Source organism: Hyperolius riggenbachi, chromosome 1 (genome assembly GCF_040937935.1).
Source record: "Hyperolius riggenbachi isolate aHypRig1 chromosome 1, aHypRig1.pri, whole genome shotgun sequence".
In the NCBI taxonomy this organism is placed as follows: Eukaryota; Metazoa; Chordata; class Amphibia; order Anura; family Hyperoliidae; genus Hyperolius; species Hyperolius riggenbachi.
The window spans coordinates 222,051,568-222,071,423 of record NC_090646.1 but is presented as its reverse complement, the minus strand read 5'-3'; the positions used below and the strand labels follow the sequence as shown (position 1 = coordinate 222,071,423).

The window sequence follows — 19,856 nt, the reverse complement described above, 5'->3', positions numbered from 1 at the left end:
TGTCGCTAGCATGGCGGAGGGGACAGCAGATCTCAGGGGGGTCCTGGGGGCACACCATAGGGCAACAGAGGCTGGTGATAGTGTGCACAACCAGCCTCTGTGCCCCACTAACATAATTAAATCCCACCTCGGGTTCTCTTTAAAGGACAACTGTAACAAGAGGGATATGAAGGCTGCCATATTTATTTCCTTTTAAACAATACCATTTGCCTGGCGATCCTGCTGATCCTCTGCCTCTAATACATTCAGCCACAGACCCTGAACAAGTATGCAGCACAACATGTGTTTCTGACATTATTGTCAGATTTGACAAGATTAGCAGCCAAATAGATCAGCAGGGCTGCCAGGCAACTGGTATTGTTTAAGAGAAAATAAATATGGCAGCTTCCATATCCCTCTTGTTAAAGTTGTCCTTTAAAGAGAACCGTTCTTTGCAGCTGATACAAATCCTGCAATAAATCTGAAGTGTGTCTACTTCCTGCTTTCATGGAAGCCAACATAAAGTTAACATCCTGGTTTACCAATTAGCTGCTCTGTCATGGCAACCAGCTGCATCAGCTGATATCAAATTACAACTTGTGATTAGTCACAGATGCGACAGGCTAAACTCTCTAAACACATAGATTGTAAGCTCCTCATTGAGTTGCGCATTCAGTGAGTGACAGGCAGCTCAGAGATCACTGTAAGTGCCAGTTTCATACCCTGGAAAGTGTCCCTTCATACCCTGAGTGCCAGATCTGGCTTTTGGTAGCTACCCACCCCATGTGCAAACTCTGTGAAGCAGGATGACCGCGGGCCGGCACTGGCTGCTAATGTGTGCAGAGTGCAGGACAGCCAACATCAGGAATAGCGCATTCGGGCGCTCACCCAACTGCTGCGACTGAACCAGTTACCGGGGCTGACTGTGGCTGAACGGCAGACCGTGGGAGGACAGCGAGGGACAAGCTTATGTGGCTAAAGGAAGCCCCGGGTAGGTATCACATGAGGCAAAGTTAAACGAGAAAAGCCTTACTCACGTGGGGCTCCTCAGCCCCTAGAAGTCTATCCGGTCCCATGCCTGAAACAGCTGTCTGTAAGTTGGATTTGCACAGTTTGGTTAAATGAGTAGGCTACAGTTACAGGTATACTGTGCATTAGCAGCTCTGGGTGCATGTTTGGCTTTTCAGGGACATAAATGAATGATTTGCATATTCACTCACTGAGTATAGGTGGTGGATCATGGGAGTTCCTTCTTGCTCAAGTAAAAAGGCATAACTGTTTTAAAATAACAGATTCATACTTAGTGTCTGTCCTGATAAATCTAGACCTTGTGTGCTTCAGCTCCTAAGCTCTCAAAGCATCGCACACCTACCCTATTGTATTGGATTCATGGGGTTCTTGGTCTTGTAATAGACAGTCTCATTCAACAGGTTTAGGCTTCTTTCACAGTGGGACGGTGCGTTTGATGCGACGTTAAGGTCGCATAACGTGCCCCTAATACAACGCTTTGAAAGACTATAACTTGGACGTTATAGTACATTCTTTAGCCCTGTGTTTGGTGCGCCATTTTCGTCGCACAGTGATGGAATGAAAACGGTGCATGCGTTACATTAAAAAAAAACATTACTGAGCATGTGCAACACACACAACGCAGCAGATTTATTGCTAAACACACAGCATGCAGCACTTTCTAAATATTGCTACACATTACACACAACACAACGTGTGCACTGTGAATGTTGCACGGACTTAATATTGCTGTGCGTTAGTACACGTTAAAACATTTTCTAACGTGCGACTTTAACGTCGCACTGTGAAAGAGGCCTTAGGGATTCAAAAAATCATAAATCATATATAAATAAGCCCAAAGACGTATGCATTATTAATTAATTAAAACAATAAATACAAATACTGAGGACTCCCTACAAATATATACATCAAAGGGTACGTCAGATGATGTTTTTCACAATACTAGGTAGGTACTCTGCAAATCCCATCTTACATAAAGTGGTACCTGCTGTAGCAGGCTCCATACACACATCCCAGGGCCAGATTTACCATAAGGCACTGTAGGCACGTGCCTACAGGCGCCTGATCATTTAGGGGCTGCTCACTACCCTCCCCTAGCGCCTCCCTCCTTCCATATGCTGATTCCTGAGCAGTGTTATAATTTTATTACGCCTCAGTTACTTGAACTGAGTCAGTGAAAAAGGCTTGGTGTGCAGAATTGCTCTTTAAGGGGATTTTCTCTTTGAGAGAAAAGGGACAGTTCAGCAGAACTGGTACTGAACATTCCCAAGGCTGGCAGTTACCAGGAACCTGTTCCTTGAACAAGGCCACAGGTCTAACTGCCCCCAACAGTTAAGCCACGGGAACAGTAAACAAAGCCAATATTTACCAAACATGGCATTCTTTAAATGTAGGGTAAAAAGCACTCGGAATATTAATTAAGTAGGAGTGTGTCATGACATCACAAGGGGTCTGAGCCAATTGTAGGTTTGGGAGGATGGCTCAGATGATGTCACATTTAACGCTCTGGTGAACGGTATTAAAAGGGGTCACAGGCTGAGGAGAGACACTTTTTTCTCTCTGCTGGCTTTCTCCAACCCTTGACTTCTATCCAATGATGTTGTGTCATATTATATAACTGCATGCTGTATATAGGTAGTATAGATGTAACGTAGTATAGACACAAGAGGAACCTGGCCGCCAGGACTGGAGCCAAGAGCTGTAACGCAAAGACTTACTACAGAATAATCTGCTTGGCTAAAGATGTAACGAACTGTATCTGTATATCTGTTTACTGAATAAACTCCTCAACTCTGAAGATGCTTAAGAAGGTCTATCTCCTATACTGTTTGCTGTGATGAGAGTCGTGTTTGCAGCGCTTACTAATGAGTTGCTGGTGCCGGAATAAAGGTGTGTTGTGTTGTTGCCAATAGCAACCCACGTATAGTTTCTTACAAGCAGAGCATAAATAAGAGTTTAGTCACATGACTAATGGCATTCCACTGACAAAATCTACAATCAGTCGGGGCACCACTAGCTACTTAACCTCCTTAGCGGTAACCCCGTGTGTGACACGGGGTAAGCCGCCGGAGGGTGCCGCTCAGGCCCTGCTGGGCCGATTGACATAATTTTTTTTTTTGCTGGACGCCGCTAGCACTTTGCTAGCTGCGCCAGCACCCCGATCGCCGCCGCCGCGCGCCCGATCGCCGCTATCCGGTGCGGCGCGCGGCCCCCCCCCCAGACCCCTGCACTGCCTGGCCAATCAGTGCCAGGCAGCGCCAAGGGGTGGATCGGGTCTCCCAATGACGTCCCGACGTCGCTGACGTCGGTGACGTCATTCTGCCCCGTCGCCATGGCGACGGGGGAAGCCCTCCAGGAAACCCCGTTCTTTGAACGGGATTTCCTGATCGCCTATCGCCGGAGGCGATCGGCGGGGCTGGGGGGATGCCGCTGAGCAGCGGCTATCATGTAGCGAGCCCTCGGCTCGCTACATGATTAAAAAAAAAAAAATTAAAAAAAACTGCTGCGCTGCCCCCTGGCGGTATTTTTCATACCGCCAAGGGGGTTAATACTTGGTACCTAATGCTACACCTGTAGCTACCTATAATGGGCAAGGGAGAAGTGACAGCTGAGTCAGCCAGAACACTTGCAGTCACTGGGCTTGTTTCACAAAACTGTGATAACTGATATCCTGGTCGCGCTAGCGTTTAGCACGCGTTATAATGTGCTTAACTGTTTTTGCTTGCAATCGCGATTTTTTAAAACGGCCGTGTTTTAATAACGCGCAAAACGCTAGCATGACCGTGATATCAGTTATCACGGTTTAGTGAATCAAGCTCACAGTGCGGTTCAGCAGAAGTTTGTGGGTTCCTGGAGGGCGAAGTTTAGGGTGACAGAACATCTGTGCCTATAGGCTCCTGTGATGTAAATCCGGGCCTGACACATCCAATTATTACCTTCAGATGAATGGCCAATGTTACCATTGCCATGTTGTATGAGGGCCAACAGATTTTGAATACTATGAATAGACTGTGTAGGTATTCTCTCATACTACATGGAAGTGGTAAAATCAGGCAGTCATCTGCAGATAAAAATTGGATGTGTATATAGACCTTTAGGCTACTTATATACAATATAATTGCACTGCTAATGCAATGTAACTATATTGTAATGGTGCAAAGGATCCATCTGCATACTGCGGGGCATGCTGTGCAATATCAAACAACGTGCATGTTTACAGTTGCAGTGAAGCATACTTTTCAAAGATTGAATGCTTCACTGAATGTGTCCCATCGCAAGCCTAACGCACAATCTGTCTTTTCCCCTCTGTTGCAATCCTGTTTATATAGGGAATACAATGCATCAGTGTGAACCTACCCTATGGCTACACAGTGGTGCATAGTGATGCAATGTAACTGTCGCATTGTAACGTAGAACCGGTGCGGTTTAACGCCCAGTGCATACAGTGTGTTACCACAAAACGGGTGCATTAACAATGACAGTAAAGCATACTTTTCATTGCCTGTATGCTTCACTGTGTGCAATGCAACACAAGAATAAGTGGGGTTACTTTCCTGTTCCACTGTGTTCTTGCTGTTCCAAGCCTAACTGAAGTATCAATATTGTGCTTAGGATAGTTTCTGTGAAGGGTTAAAGGGAAGAAATGTTGTAAAACATATGGTATCTTCCCATCTAATACTATCACCTGAAAGCTTCCTAAATGGCAGCCAGCTCAATATAAAGCAAAAGACAGATAACTGAAGTTTATAACACCAATACTGCACTCTTAAATCAAGAATTCCTTCATACATTTTGTTCTAGGCTTGCCAGTTACTGCAAAAAGAAAAAAAAATTAGACAAAACCCACTCAAAACAATAACATATGGTAGTTGCACGTAACAGCACTATTTGTTATCCATTAGTATCGTGTTTAGGAATCAGGTTTGGTCCGATTAGAGACACAGCAGGCGGACGGTCAGTACTGCTCAGCGCACAGCTGTCTGCACTGAGAACTGATAGGGAGATGTAGGATGCAAAGTCTGCAATGGTGATGCGGACAGCCCATGTTCTGTATTACCAACAAGCTCTACTTACTTCCCAGTGATGAACTGACTCCTGGATGGTGAACAAATCGGCTGGACGTAGTAATTCTCCAATTTCACTCCTTCTGCAGCTAATTTATCCAGTGTGGGGGTCCTGATCTCAGAGCCGTGGTACCCAATATCCCTGTATCCCTGATCATCAGCCAGTATAAAGATAATATGAGGCTGGCGCCCTGCTTCCCGATCCTCTTCCAAGTCCTGCTCCAAGTCGTCCTCTTCCACACCTAGGTTTTCTTTCTCCAAGGACAGGTAGCCATAGGTCATGATGCTCACCATAGAGAAGGCAGCCAGTGCCCCCAGCCCCACCATTTTCACCCGGTCAGCCTGCCCCATTCAAGGCTTCATCAGGGGTCAGTCCAGCAGAGCCGAGTAGCCATGTGCTGCCTGGTGGTCAGTGAAGCGTCCATTTGGCTGAGAGAGCTTCCCGTGTCACCCAACCCCCACCCGCAGCTTGACCTAAGTTTAGGTGACTCACTCAGCCCTAGGAATGCGCCCCCCACACTCTATCCCAGGATCGCTGAACCCCCACTTCCACCGGCCAGCGAATCTCTAGCAATATACCTAGACGAGCAAAGAAAAGTTGCTCACTGCAACTCCTCTATACTTCCAGCTGTGCAGCCCAGCCAGCGAGAGAAATGAACTCAGAGCATCTGGTCGTTTTTGGCAATCCCCCAGAGCAGTCACACATATGCAAGCTGTCCTGTATCCCGGTGCTTGTCTGCCACCCAATAATAACCTGTGGAGGAGATGTGTGTCTCTCAGAGTACAGCTATTCCCCTCGGGCGAGGCAAGAGCACAACTCTCTCGCATCTGATGTTAGGGGCTGGTCTGTTCTCCATCCAGCTAGGCTGAAGAATGAACGCTCAGCAGAATGCCATCAGCAGCCCAAGCAGAGGGGAAGCAATAGGAACTTGTCTGACTATAGCTCCTTTCTGCACTATGCTGCTGACAGTGATAAAAGATGTCTAGAGACCCTGTCCCCCTTCCTGCAGGGTGGAGAGGTGAGACTGAGCCTCTCTCTGTATCCATACTACACTAGTCTGGTATCTGTCCATAACACAATGACCTGTGTATGATACACTGAAGTGCATGCTGTGCACAAGGGAACTGGCTGGAGAGTCGCTGCAAAGAAAACATAAAACTAAGCAAACAGTTTGTATAGATGATTTAGATAGATGAACAGAGAGGTTAGGACAATTACACCAGTTTATCATAGATGAATGAATGCATGTTCCAAATGGGACTCTATTTATTTTCTCTTTCCTGTAAATCTTTTCCCATTTTCTCCAGCTGACCCCATCATCTGCTAGCAGATAACACCCTTCTACTGAAAACAGCTGGTGTGTGTCCTAGCTCTAGCTATAAACTTACAAATTCCATAGATAACCCACAGAGATTGTTTAACTATGGCCATTTTAGGAACACTGCTCTACATAACACTGGCTGTGAGAGCTAAACTGCACAGGTAAACCAGGCAGGTTATCTTCCACCAATACTTTGTAGAATCACCTTTTGCTGCAATTACAGCTGCCAGTCTTTTAGGGTATATCTCTACCAGCTTTTCACATCTAGAGACTGAAATCCTTGCCCATTCTTTGAAAAACACCTCCAGCTCAGTCAGATTAGATGGACAGCTTTTGTGAACAGCGGTTTTCAGATCTTGCCACAGATTCTCGATTGGATTTGGATCTGGACTTTGTCTGGGCCATTCAAACACATGGATATGTTTTGTTTTAAACCATTACATTGTTGCCCTGGCTAGGGTCGTTGTCCTGCTGGAAGGTGAACCTCCGCCCCAGTCTCAAGTCTTTTGCAGACTCCAAGAGGTTTTCTTCCAAGATTGCCCTGTATTTGGCTCCATCCATCTTCCCATCAACTCTGACCAGCTTCCTTGTCCCTGCTGAAAAGAAGCACCCCCAGAGCATGATACTGCCACCACCATATTTGACAGTGGGGATGGTGTGTTCAGAGTGATGTACAGTGTTAGTTTTCCACCACACATAGCGTTTTGCATTTTGGCCCAAAAATTCCATTTTGGTTTCATCTAACCAGAACACCTTCTTCCACATGTTTGCTGTGTCCCCCACATGGCTTGTGGCAAACTGCAAACGGGACTTCTTATGCTTTTCTGTTAAAGGGATACTTAAGTGAAGGGGGGAAAATGAGTTTAACTCACCTGGGGCTTTCCTCAGCCCCCTGCAGCCGATCGGTGCCCTCGCAGCCCCGCTCTGATGCTCCTGGACCCGCCGGCGGCGTTTCGCCATCACCGGCCGACAGACATGGGAACGCGAGTGATTCTCCGCGTTCCCAGCCATAATATCGCCCCCTATGCTGCTATTGCAGCCTCCTGCCAACCGCCGGCGGGTCCAGGAGCATCAGAGCGGGGCTGCGAGGGCATCGATCGGCTGCAGGGGGCTGAGGAAAGCCCCAGGTGAGTTAAACTCATTTTTCCCCCTTCACTTAAAGAGACACTGAAGCGAAAAAAAAATATGATATTACGATTTGTATGTGTAGTACAGCTAAGAAATAAAACATTAAGATCAGATACATCAGTCTAATTGTTTCCAGCACAGGAAGAGTTAAGAAACTCCAGTTGTTATCTCTATGCAAAAAAGCCATTAATCTCTACGACTTTCAAAGTCGTGGAGAGGGCTGTCTTCTGACTTTTATTATCTCAACTGTTTTCTTTTTCTTTGCCAGAGGAGAGGTCATTAGTTCACAGACTGCTCTGAAAGAATCATTTTGAATGCTGAGTGTTGTGTAATCTGCACATATTAGAGAATGATGCTATGTTAGAAAAAACACTATATACCTAAAAATAAAAATATGAGAATATTTTCCTTGCTGCTAATCTTCTAGTAATTATTCGGAGTACACAACCAATTCTTTATATCATATTTTTTTTTTCGCTCCAGTGTCTCTTTAAGTATCCCTTTAACAATGGCTTTCTTCGTCCCACTCTTCCATAAAAGCCAACTTTGTACAGTGCATGACTAATAGTTGTCCTATGGACAGATTCCCCCACCTGAGCTGTAGACTTCTGCAGCTTGTCCAGAGTCACCATGGGCCTCTTGACTGCATTTCTGATCATCTCTTTCCTTGTTCGGCCTGTGAGTTTAGGTGGATGGCCTTGTCTTGGTAGGTTTACAGTTGTGCCATACTCCTTTCATTTCTGAATGATCACTTGAACAGTGCTCCGTGGGATGTTCAAGGCTTTGGAAATCTTTTTGTAACCTAAGCCTGCTTTAAATTTCTCAATAACTTTATCCCTGACCTGTCTGGTGTGTTCTTTGGACTTCATGGTGTTGTTGCTCCCAATATTCTCTTAGACAACCTCTGAGGCCGTCACAGAGCAGCTGTATTAAATAATTTGTACTGACATTAGATTACACACAGGTGCACTATATTTAGTCATTAGCACTCATCATGCAATGTCCATGGGCAACTGACTGCACTCAGACCAAAGGGGGCTGAATAATTACGCACACCCCTTTTTGCAGTTATTTATTTGTAAAAAAATGTTTGGAATCATGTATGATTTTCGTTCCACTTCTCACATGTACACTACTTCGTATTGGTCTTTCACGTGGAATTCCAATTAAATTGATTCATGTTTGTGGCAGTAATGTGACAAAATATGGAAAACTTCAAGGGGGCCGAATACTTTTGCAAGCCACTGTATATTAATGCAACTTGGTGGGGCAGGTCCACTTCACTTCCTCTTCAGTGTAGCCACTGTGCTGAGATGCAAAGTGGTGACACTGAAGACGATGTGAAGAGGACCTGTCCTGCCGCTGGAACGAGGTACAGTATGAAGCTCCGCTGCAACACTACCCTGCACCCCAGGACCGGGCCCCCTCAGTCCCAGCCCCTCAATTGACTGCGTGGGTCTTGGGGGCTATTGTAACTCCATCGGTCCCATATTCATTTTCACCCAAGGCCCCTTTCATCCAGGGCCGGATTTAGCCCAAGGCCGCCTAGGCCATGGCCTAGGGCACTACAAAAGCAAGGACACCAAAGCAGCAGCTGAACTTATGCAGCATTTGCAAGCTTGCAAATGCTGCATTGCAGGGAGATCAGCACGCGCCTGACCACAGAGGTGCAGCAGCCACCATGCTCTCTATGCACGTTTGCATTGTAGCAGGCGCCTATGGACTTGGGCAGCATTGGAGATAAAGGGGAAGAGGAAGATTTGGCACTGGAGACTAGTGTTGGGCGAACAGTGTTCGCCACTGTTCGGGTTCTGCAGAACATCACCCTGTTCGGGTGATGTTCGAGTTCGGCCGAACACCTGACGGTGCTCGGCCAAACCGTTCGGCCATATGGCCGAACTAAGAGCGCATGGCCGAACGTTCCCCGAACGTTCGGCTAGCGCTGTGATTGGCCGAACGGGTCACGTGGTTCGGACCCGAACGCGCTCTGATTGGCCGAACTGTCACGTGGTTCGGGTAAATAAATACCCGAACCACGTCATATCTCCGCCATTTGTCTGTGGGTTTAGCTTTGGGTAGGCAGGCAGGGTAGTTCGCGCTCCAGCCACGCTAGCCAGGGTCCCCCCCAGTCATTGTGTGTCGCTGCTGGGAATAGTAGTACACCGCTCGCTCAGCATTCTGTTTACTGCCACTCTGTGTACCTCGCTCAGCCACACTATATAGCATTCTGTTTACTGCCACTCTGTGTCTGCTGGGAATAGTAGTACACCGCTTGCACAGCCACACTATATAGCATTCTGTTTACTGCCACTCTGTGTACCTCGCTCAGCCACACTATATAGCATTCTGTTTACTGCCACTCTGTGTCTGCTGGGAATAGTGGTACACCGCTCGCTCAGCCACACTATATAGCATTCTGTTCACTGTTCTGTGTCTGCTTGGAATAGTGGTACACCGCTCGTTCAGCCACACTATATAGCATTCTGTGTACTGTTCTGTGTCTGCTGGGAACAGTAGTACACCGCTCGTTCAGCCACACTATATAGCATTCTGTGTACTGTTCTGTGTCTGCTGGGAACAGTAGTACACCGCTCGCTCAGCCACACTATATAGCATTCTGTTCACTGTTCTGTGTCTGCTGGGAATAGTGGTACACCGCTCGCTCAGCCACACTATATAGCATTCTGTTCACTGTTCTGTGTCTGCTGGGAATAGTGGTACACCGCTCGCTCAGCCACACTATATAGCATTCTGTTCACTGTTCTGTGTCTGCTGGGAATAGTGGTACACCGCTCGCTCAGCCACACTATATAGCATTCTGTTCACTGTTCTGTGTCTGCTGGGAATAGTGGTACACCGCTCGCTCAGCCACACTATATAGCATTCTGTTTACTGTTCTGTGTCTGCTGGGAATAGTGGTACACCGCTCGCTCAGCCACACTATATAGCATTCTGTTCACTGTTCTGTGTCTGCTGGGAATAGTGGTACACCGCTCGCTCAGCCACACTATATAGCATTCTGTTCACTGTTCTGTGTCTGCTGGGAACAGTAGTACACCGCTCGTTCAGCCACACTATATAGCATTCTGTGTACTGTTCTGTGTCTGCTGGGAACAGTAGTACACCGCTCGTTCAGCCACACTATATAGCATTCTGTGTACTGTTCTGTGTCTGCTGGGAACAGTAGTACACCGCTCGTTCAGCCACACTATATAGCATTCTGTTCACTGTTCTGTGTCTGCTGGGAATAGTGGTACACCGCTCGCTCAGCCACACTATATAGCATTCTGTTCACTGTTCTGTGTCTGCTGGGAATAGTGGTACACCGCTCACCCGTCACTGTATAGCATTGTGCTCTGTGTCGCTGCTGGGAATAGTGGTACTGTATAGCATTTCTGTACTGCCACTGTACTGCTGCCAGTCAGCGTGTACTGTAAGGATAAGTGAAATGAGGAAGAAATCCGGTGAAAGAGGGAGGGGCAAGGGAAGAGGTGTTTCCCCTGACGGTTCACGTACAGGCCACAGGGGAGCACCCAAGAAAACCCACTCAATACCACCCATGTTGTCCAGGACAACAACCCTCACAAATCCAAAAGAACAGGACCAGATAATTACTTGGATGACCTCTCAAGCGTCCAGCAGTGGGTTAAGCAGCACCAGCACATCACGCACGAGGTCCGAGTCCTCAGCCAGTTACAAGGAGCCAGTGGGCACAAAGCTGACACAACCGGCAGCGACACCACGCACACAACTGCCAGATAACCAGTCCGATGAATTACCTCAGGACACAATGGGGTATTCGCAGGAGCTATTCCCAGCCCAACAAACTTCCACCTTTCAAAGGTCAATGGAGGAACAGCCAGAAATGTTGTGCCTGGATTCACAACCGTTAACTGTGGGAAATGTACCGCGCACTGAAATACGAGGCGAGTCCGAAGAGGACTCGGAAACCCAAATCCCAGAGCAATTTGGGCAGGAGGGGTTGCAATTGCAGGAGGTCGGCCGACAAGATCTGGAAGACGACGTTGGAGTGTGCTGCGCAGAGGTTGTTGTGGGGAGCTCTACTCCACGGCGGTGGCCCACAATGACATATGACGAGTTTGAGGAGATGGAAGAGGAGGGTATGGACAATGTGGACAGAGACCCAGATTTTGTTTGTGAACGAGAACATCGCCGTCGTAGCAGCAGCACAGATGAGTCTGTTGAAGAACACACTGCTGCACGAGTTCGCCTTGTGCCACAAGGTAGGCGGCGCGCAATTTCAGGCACCACAAGCGTGGAAGTTCAAGTGAGAGGCAAAAGAGGAGCAAACAGAAATCGCCAGCAAGGAGGCAGGTGCTCCAAAGTCTGGGCTTTCTTTGAAGACTGCACTGAGGATGTTACCATGGCGATTTGCAAGGTGTGCAAGACCCGCCTGAGCAGGGGGAAAAATATTAACAACCTCTCCACCACCAGCATGAGCCGTCACATGCTATCCAAACATCCCACTCTTTGGGCAAACGCGTCAGGACAGGGTACCAGAAACAACACTGCCTCCCTTGGGTTCACCAGACCCGCCTCAGCAGCAGCAGTAGCCCAGCCATTGCGTGGTTCACAACATTCACAAACATCAGACGACGCTGACACTGTCACTTTCCGGAGTAGTGCTCTTGAGGTCTCCCAGTGTTCATCAAACACAACAACCAACAGCCCTTCCGTGTGCAGCGCTACGGTTCAGTTGTCTGTGTCGGAGATGTTTGAGCGCAAGAGGAAATTGCCAGCAAATGACCCCCGGGCCGTGGCAGTAACAGCCAGCATAGCCAAGCTTCTGGCCTGCGAAATGCTGCCATATCGATTGGTGGAGACAAACAGCTTCAAGGGCATGATGTCAGTGGCCATCCCACGTTACGTGGTTCCCAGCCGCTACCACTTTGCACGCTCTGCAGTGCCTGAGTTGCATGAGCACGTGGTCAGCAAAATAACCCGAAGCTTGAAGAATGCCGTTGCCTGCAAGGTTCACCTCACCACTGACACCTGGACGAGTGCGTTCGGCCAGGGTCGATACATCTCCCTTACCGCGCACTGGGTGAACCTTGTGGAGCCTGGCAGCGATTCCTCACCTGCTACGGCACGGGTGTTGCCCACGCCACAAACAGCTGCACCGCCGTCCCTCCCACTGGATAACAGCAGCACCTACCTCTCTGACTCCTTCTCCTCCAACGCATCTCAAAGCTGTACCTCATCCGGAAACGCTAACCCAGCAGCAGTAGGATCGTGGAAGCAGTGCAGCACAGCTGTTGGCATGCGTCAGCAAGCGTTGCTGAAGCTAATCTGCCTTGGGGATAAGCAGCACACAGGGGAGGAAATTTGGAGGGGAATAAAGGAACAGACGGATTTGTGGCTGGCACCGCTGGACCTGAAACCGGGCATGGTTGTGTGTGATAATGGGAGTAATCTCATTCGCGCTTTAAGGTTGGCTAAGCTGACACACATCCCTTGCCTGGCGCACGTGATGAACCTAGTAGTTCAGCGGTTCCTGAGGACATACCCAGGCGTGCCCGATCTGCTGTTGAAGGTGCGTCGAGTGTCCAAACATTGTAGAAATTCCAGTACTGCTTCGGGGGTACTCGCCAAGATGCAGGAGCGCTTCAATCTCCCCCACCATCGCTTGCTGTGTGATGTCCCTACGCGCTGGAATTCTACGCTGCACATGCTAGCCCGCTTTTGCGAGCAGAAGAGTGCAGTGGTCCAGTACATGACGGCGCAGTACCGAGGCGCATCCGGCCAGCTGCCAAGCTTCTGTGGATCCGATTGGGCCAACATGTTGGACCTCTGCCAAGTCCTCCAAAATTTTGAGCAATCCACGTTGCTTGTGAGCAGTGACAACTCTTCAGTCAGCATTACCATACCACTGCTGTGTTTACTGAAGAGGTCGATGTTAAAAATCAAGGAAACAGCTGTCATGATGCAACTGGGGGAATCTGAAGGAGAAAACGATCAGCGTGATGGTACCAACATCAGGCCATCCGCCTCAGGGAACGCTGGCCCCAGCAGCTATGACGAAGAAGAGGAGGAGGAACAGCTGGAGTTGGAGCAGGAATTTCATGCCACCACTGACGAGGGCCAGAGCGGTGCACGTTGGACTTCCACAATTCAACGCGAATGGTCAGCAGAAGCAGACCAGGAGGAAGGTGACGACTATGATGCATCACAACAACTATCACAACGCTCACAAGAGGATGATGAGGATTCTGGTAGGACTCTGGCACACATGGCTCAATTCATGCTAGACTGCATTGAACGTGACCCACGCATTGTGCGCATTCTGGACAACACCAATTACTGGGTTTATACCCTTCTGGATCCACGGTACAAACACAATGTTCCAAAACTGCTTGAAGAAAGAGTCAGACAGGTCAAAATGGAAGAATACCAGCAGGCCCTTGTGGAGACTTTAGAGAGGAGATTGACATCCTCCCCCTCCTCTAGCCAGTTGTACGCAGACAGACTGACTTCCGCAAACCCAGGACGACCAGGAGGGCAGCAAACAACGCAAGCCGCAGCTAGTACCCAAAAGGGAATGGTATCGGCAGTGTCCTTGGAGTGGGAAAATTTTCTGACACCCATGCAGCCGCAGCCCACTGAACAGCAAGCGTGCAGATCCACCTCCAACACCGATCGCCTGGAGAAGATGGTCAAGGACTACATGTCAGATGGCGTAGCTGTGTCGAACCATCCATCTGCACCCTTCAACTATTGGGTATCGAAGCTAGACACCTGGCACGAACTGGCAATGTACGCAATAGAGGTGCTGGCTTGCCCGGCAGCCAGCGTTATGTCGGAACGCTGTTTCAGTGCTGCCGGAGGCATCGTCACAGATCGGCGTATCCGCCTCTCTACAGACAATGCAGACCGTCTGACTCAAATTAAAATGAATCAATCCTGGATTGGAAATGACTACGCAACACTCCAGGACCCCAACCAAGTAACATGACCAATGAACATCTGGGATGGTGTTGCGTTTCCGGGCCCTGTTTATTGAACCTCTCATCTGTATTACATTTATGACTGCATGGCGGCAAAAAGCATTGCTGCTATATCCGCACGCTTTTTGTCCACATGCAAGGCCTGGGTTGTTGTGTCTCACAAAGCGTGGCCTTCTCCTCCTGCGCCTGCTCCTGTTCCATCACGTCTGCTGCTGCTGGGTTAGCGTTGCCGCGTGGTCCCTGTTTATTGAACCACTTATCTTTATTACATTTATGACTGCATGGCGGTACAAAGCATGCTATCCGCACGCTTCTTGCCCTCATGCAAGGCCTGGGTTGTTGTGTCTCACAAAGCGTGGCCTTCTCCTCCTGCGCCTCCTCCTGTTCCATCACGTCTGCTGCTGCTGGGTTAGCGTTGCCGCGTGGTCCCTGTTTATTGAACCACTTATCTTTATTACATTTATGACTGCATGGCCGTACAAAGCCTGCTATCCGCACGCTTCTTGCCCTCATGCAAGGCCTGGGTTGTTGTGTCTCACAAAGCGTGGCCTTCTCCTCCTGCGCCTGCTCCTGTTCCATCACGTCTGCTGCTGCTGGGTTAGCGTTGCCGCGTGGTCCCTGTTTATTGAACCACTTATCTTTATTACATTTATGACTGCATGGCGGTACAAAGCCTGCTATCCGCACGCTTCTTGCCCTCATGCAAGGCCTGGGTTGTTGTGTCTCACAAAGCGTGGCCTTCTCCTCCTGCGCCTGCTCCTGTTCCATCACGTCTGCTGCTGCTGGGTTAGCGTTGCCGCGTGGTCCCTGTTTATTGAACCACTTATCTTTATTACATTTATGACTGCATGGCGGTACAAAGCCTGCTATCCGCACGCTTCTTGCCCTCATGCAAGGCCGGGGTTGTTGTGTCTCACAAAGCGTGGCCTTCTTCTCCTCCTGCGCCACCCTCCTCCTGTTCCATCACGTGTGCTGCTGCTGGGTTAGCGTTACCGGTCCCTTTTCCTGGAACCTCTTATATGTATTACATTTATGACTGCATGCCGACAAAAAACATGTTACCTGTGCAAAGAAAACAGACATTTCCCGCATTTAAAAGACAGTTTTCCCTTTGAAACTTTAAAATCGATTTTCTCAAAAACTATAAGCTCTTTTTGCTAATTTTTTTTTCCTCTTGTACCCACTCCCAAGGTGCACATACCCTGCAAATTTGGGGTATGTAGCATGTAAGGAGGCTTTACAAACCACAAAAGTTCGGGTCCCCATTGACTTCCATTATGTTCGGAGTTCGGGTCGAACACCCGAACATCGCGGCCATGTTCGGCCTGTTCGGCCCGAACCCGAACATCTAGATGTTCGCCCAACACTACTGGAGACTAGCTGAGAAATGATTGACACTGATGGCTGCTGCAGTGTAAAGGCAAGCTGGCTACCTATACTGAAAGGGGAGGGGGAAAGTAGGAAAAGGAGGGATTAAGGGAGTCATCTGACTACCTATACTGGAGGGAAAGGGGGAAGGGGTCATCTGGCTACCTATACTGGAAGAGGGCGTCTGGTGACAGTGGCCTTGGGCGGTAAAAAGTACAAATCCAGCCCTGCTTTCACCTAAAACCAGTAAGTGCGCCAATAAGTGCACATTTTTCTTTTGTATCCCTGTTCATCAGAGGCTGAGTGGAAAAGATCAGTTGCTCTAGGATATTCCTATCTTTAATGATAATGCATTGAAGTGTACACATAGGCATAACTGATAAATCGTGTTAATTGGAACCCCAACTCCACACATGTAGCATAAAGATTTGCATGGGTGCTCTAATCCAGCTTGACCATCCTCCCGTTCTCTATGCTGCATGTGTGTGTGATGTCAGTGTGGCTCCAGGATGGGGAGCGCTGGCATGCCAGGCAAAACAAGGGGGGACTTGACAGTCAGGGAACAGGAACAGTCAAGCACACTGGGGATGAGGCGGAAAAACCCATGTACACATTGGGGTTTATAGGTTTGGAGGAGGGTGTAGTTTATGGCACCCAAAGTTTTGTGCCTATGGGCTATCAAGATGTACAGCCCACCCTGGGTTAGGGGACAGAAAGTGTTTATTAAGGGAGTACTGGAAGGGAGGACCTCTGTATGTGATGGATGGAGAGAATGTAAAGAGGGAGTTGCTTTGCTGCATGGGTAGTTAGGACACTGGAAGAACACAATTATTTTATGAAGTGATTGCTTTATACTTCTCTGATTGCCTACACAGGAAGCAAAATATATGACCATATGACCTTGATCAACCAATCTAAGGTACAATCAGTCACCTGATAAATAATTTAACGATTTTTAACATATTGTATGTGGAGGACAGAAAAAACAAAAGTTTGCTGTCTTAAAACAGAAAGAATTTGCGATAATTCAGGTTGGAGTGAGCTTGAGATGTCTCCCAGAGCAACACTGCTGATTATATGCAAATTAACCATTGTAACCCCTAGAAGCTAAACACACCTCCAGAACCGCTGGAATGCAATGATGTGTCAGCTTGTTAGTTTGTACAGAGCCATAATAATCCAACATGCATACAGACTGTTTCGGATTGTTTGATCCTCATCAGTGCATGGCATGGATTAATTTGGCTCTATGGAGTAGGGCTTGTAACACCGAGAGGTACAGACTAACCAGCCAGCTCATGGTGACCCAGAACTCATTAGAGTGGAGGACAGAAGAAAGGAAAGTACTGAACTGAAATGAGTCAAGAAAGGGAGAGAGTGTTTTTGAAGAGGGAAACAGATACAGTATAGGTGTGGGTGTAGGGGTTGGGGGGTGAGGGCATAGAAGAGTTTGTAGAAAAAGAGGTTGGAGGGCAGCAAAAATCATGGAAGGAGAAAAGGGTAGTGGGGGGGTGAAAGTTAGGGAAAGCTGAGGAGGAAGAGAGACAAAAGTTGCAGAGATACAACAAAACATTTGTAAAGCACTTGCCTCCCGTAGGACCCAAAGCACATAAGCTTATCTCAGATCAGTACATAGTGGGGCTTACAGGGGGAAATCCTATGTGATCATAAATGCTAGACTAAACAGGTTGCTTTTCAGTTTTATTTTAAATGGGTCCAGGGTTGGAGCTGTCTTGATTACATTTGGCAAGGCATTCCACAGGGTAGGGGCAGCATGACAGAAAGCTCTTGCTTTTAGTTGAACTCTGGGGGTGGTCAAGTTATTGGATCCTTTTGATCTGTGGTTATAGGAGGTGTGACACAGTTGCAACAAATCCTTCAGGTATCCAGTGCCTAAGTTGTGTAGGGATTTGAATGTTAGCATTACAATTTTGAAAAGGATTCTCAATTGGATTGGTGTTATGATGCAATGCCGGGGTTGGCTTGTTAAGAGCCTTGCGGCAGAAATCTTTCCTAGCTGCAGGCGGAGTAGGTCTTTATTTGGAAGGCCTGCATAGAGGGCATTGCAATAGTCCAGCCGTGATGTGATGAAGGCGTGAACTAGGGTTGGAAGATCCTCTGAAGGAATGAGGTGCTTAATTTTTGCAATATTCCTTAGGTGAGAGAAGGAATGTTTCACCAAGACTGAGATTTGATTCCTGAAGTGTAATTCCCCATCGGTTAGTAAACCCAAGCTGTGGTGTAATGCTGGGGGGGGGCATACTTTCTGACCACTCAGCACAACAAGGCTAAGAGCAGGATAATGGAAGAGGCCACACAGGCTGCCCAGAGCAACTGCAGCTCTGGGCTTCCGATAATACGCAATGGCAGCGCAGTGCGATGTTGCGCTACTTTTGCGATAGCAAACATTCAGACAGATATAAGAAAGACTGGAGTGAGATAGCCAATAGCAGCTGCAGCAATGGCTACCTCACAAGGACAGGACTGGAAAGGTTCGCTACTCCTTCGCAGAAGATTGCACAACCCACAAGACTAGACAGAATGAATGCTTGCTAAACTAGTCACTGCCACAGTGACAGCAAGCATCCACAGACAGGACAGGACTGGAATGAAGCAGCCAATTGCGACCGCAGCGATGGCTTACTTCGCAAGAACAGGACTGGAAGGGTTCGCCGCTCCTCCGCAGGAGATTGGCGCAACCCACAAAGCAGAGTACAAGAGCACAGATAAATCACACAATAGTATCACAAAAAAATTAAAATTACAGCTATCAATGTGATACAATAATCCGTGAACGCTATATGGAAAACAACAAACGCGCTAGTATGCGTATATATTGGCAATGAACCAATATATGACGCAAGCCTAGCAAAATAACAAACGCTGACTAGAATATGTATATATTGGTGATGAACCAATATATAACATAAATCAGCAAGACTAGCTAGATCTGAAGAAATACAGCAACTAAGCTAGGCAATACAATACTACAACTCTATACTAGAAGGAGCACGTATATATGTCCCCGTGGGAAAACTCCACAAGAAACTGAACTAGAAAGTAATATTACAAGGAACTAAATTTCACAGTGTTCAGAGACCCAGTAACAGCCTAGACTGAAACTATGATGGGCAGAGCACGCTTGCAGGAAGCAAACCTTTATACTGAAGTCATCCAATGAGAGCAGGGATGCAAATCTCCACACAGGTGAATGGTAATCAGTCACAAGCAGGCTGGTTTGATTACCACTCCCTAGCTGACAGACTATCACAAGCAATGCATGCAGAACTATGCTAGCAACTGCATGTAAAGGAATCTGAACTGCTTGGCTGCAGTACCTCTGCAGCCAGCAGTACATGCTGCAGAAGCGATCATGACATGTGGACAGTGTTGGAGCCAGTGGTGTAGGGATCACTATAGCAGCCAGAGCGACTGCTATGGGGCCCATAACCACTAGGGGCCCTCTGGTCCTGGCTGCTTGTGTGGTTTTTTAATTTAATTCACCCCTTATTGCATGTATCAGTGACAGCCATGGGCGTCCCTACATATGGCAAAATAGGGCAGTTGCCTCTCCCTGGCCGCCAGCTGCCCCCCCCTGGCCGTCCACTACTAACATTTACTAAAGTTCCCGATCGTTCATTCATTCTCCCCACAGCGCTCTTACTACATTCTCCTTCCGCCCCCTGGCCAATAGAGACACAGCTCTTCCCCACCTCTCCGCCCCTTCCTTATAGCATAGTATCCTATCCACAGAGCTTGTGGATCTGCCACTGGCCCGCCTTTGCCCCGCCCCCACCAGCCAGACGTTCGAGGTCTCGAGTGCTGCTACAATGCATCCCCCTGAATGTGATAGCATGGCAGAGGTGAGGGCGAGCTGCGGGGGTGGGAGACTGGAATCAGTGTAGAGGAGAGAGGACAAGTCTCCTGACAGGCAGCTGTTCCCTGTGTGAGCCCAGAGCTGTGTATATCGGCATGTAGCATATGAACAGTAGGATGCTGAT

At 48.1% G+C, this 19,856-nt stretch overlaps 1 protein-coding gene across 1 annotated transcript in view; it reads right to left on the bottom strand.

Moving 5' to 3' along the window:
* The window catches only part of ARSJ (arylsulfatase family member J), a 147,422-nt gene extending 141,799 nt beyond the window's left edge, over positions 1-5,623 (bottom strand). The window contains exon 1 of the mRNA XM_068280768.1: positions 5,083-5,623. Within this exon, the coding sequence (XP_068136869.1) occupies positions 5,083-5,423 (341 nt within the window). The 5' untranslated portion in view covers positions 5,424-5,623. The remainder of the gene's footprint in view (positions 1-5,082) is intronic.
* Between the last annotated feature and the right edge of the window lie 14,233 nt (positions 5,624-19,856).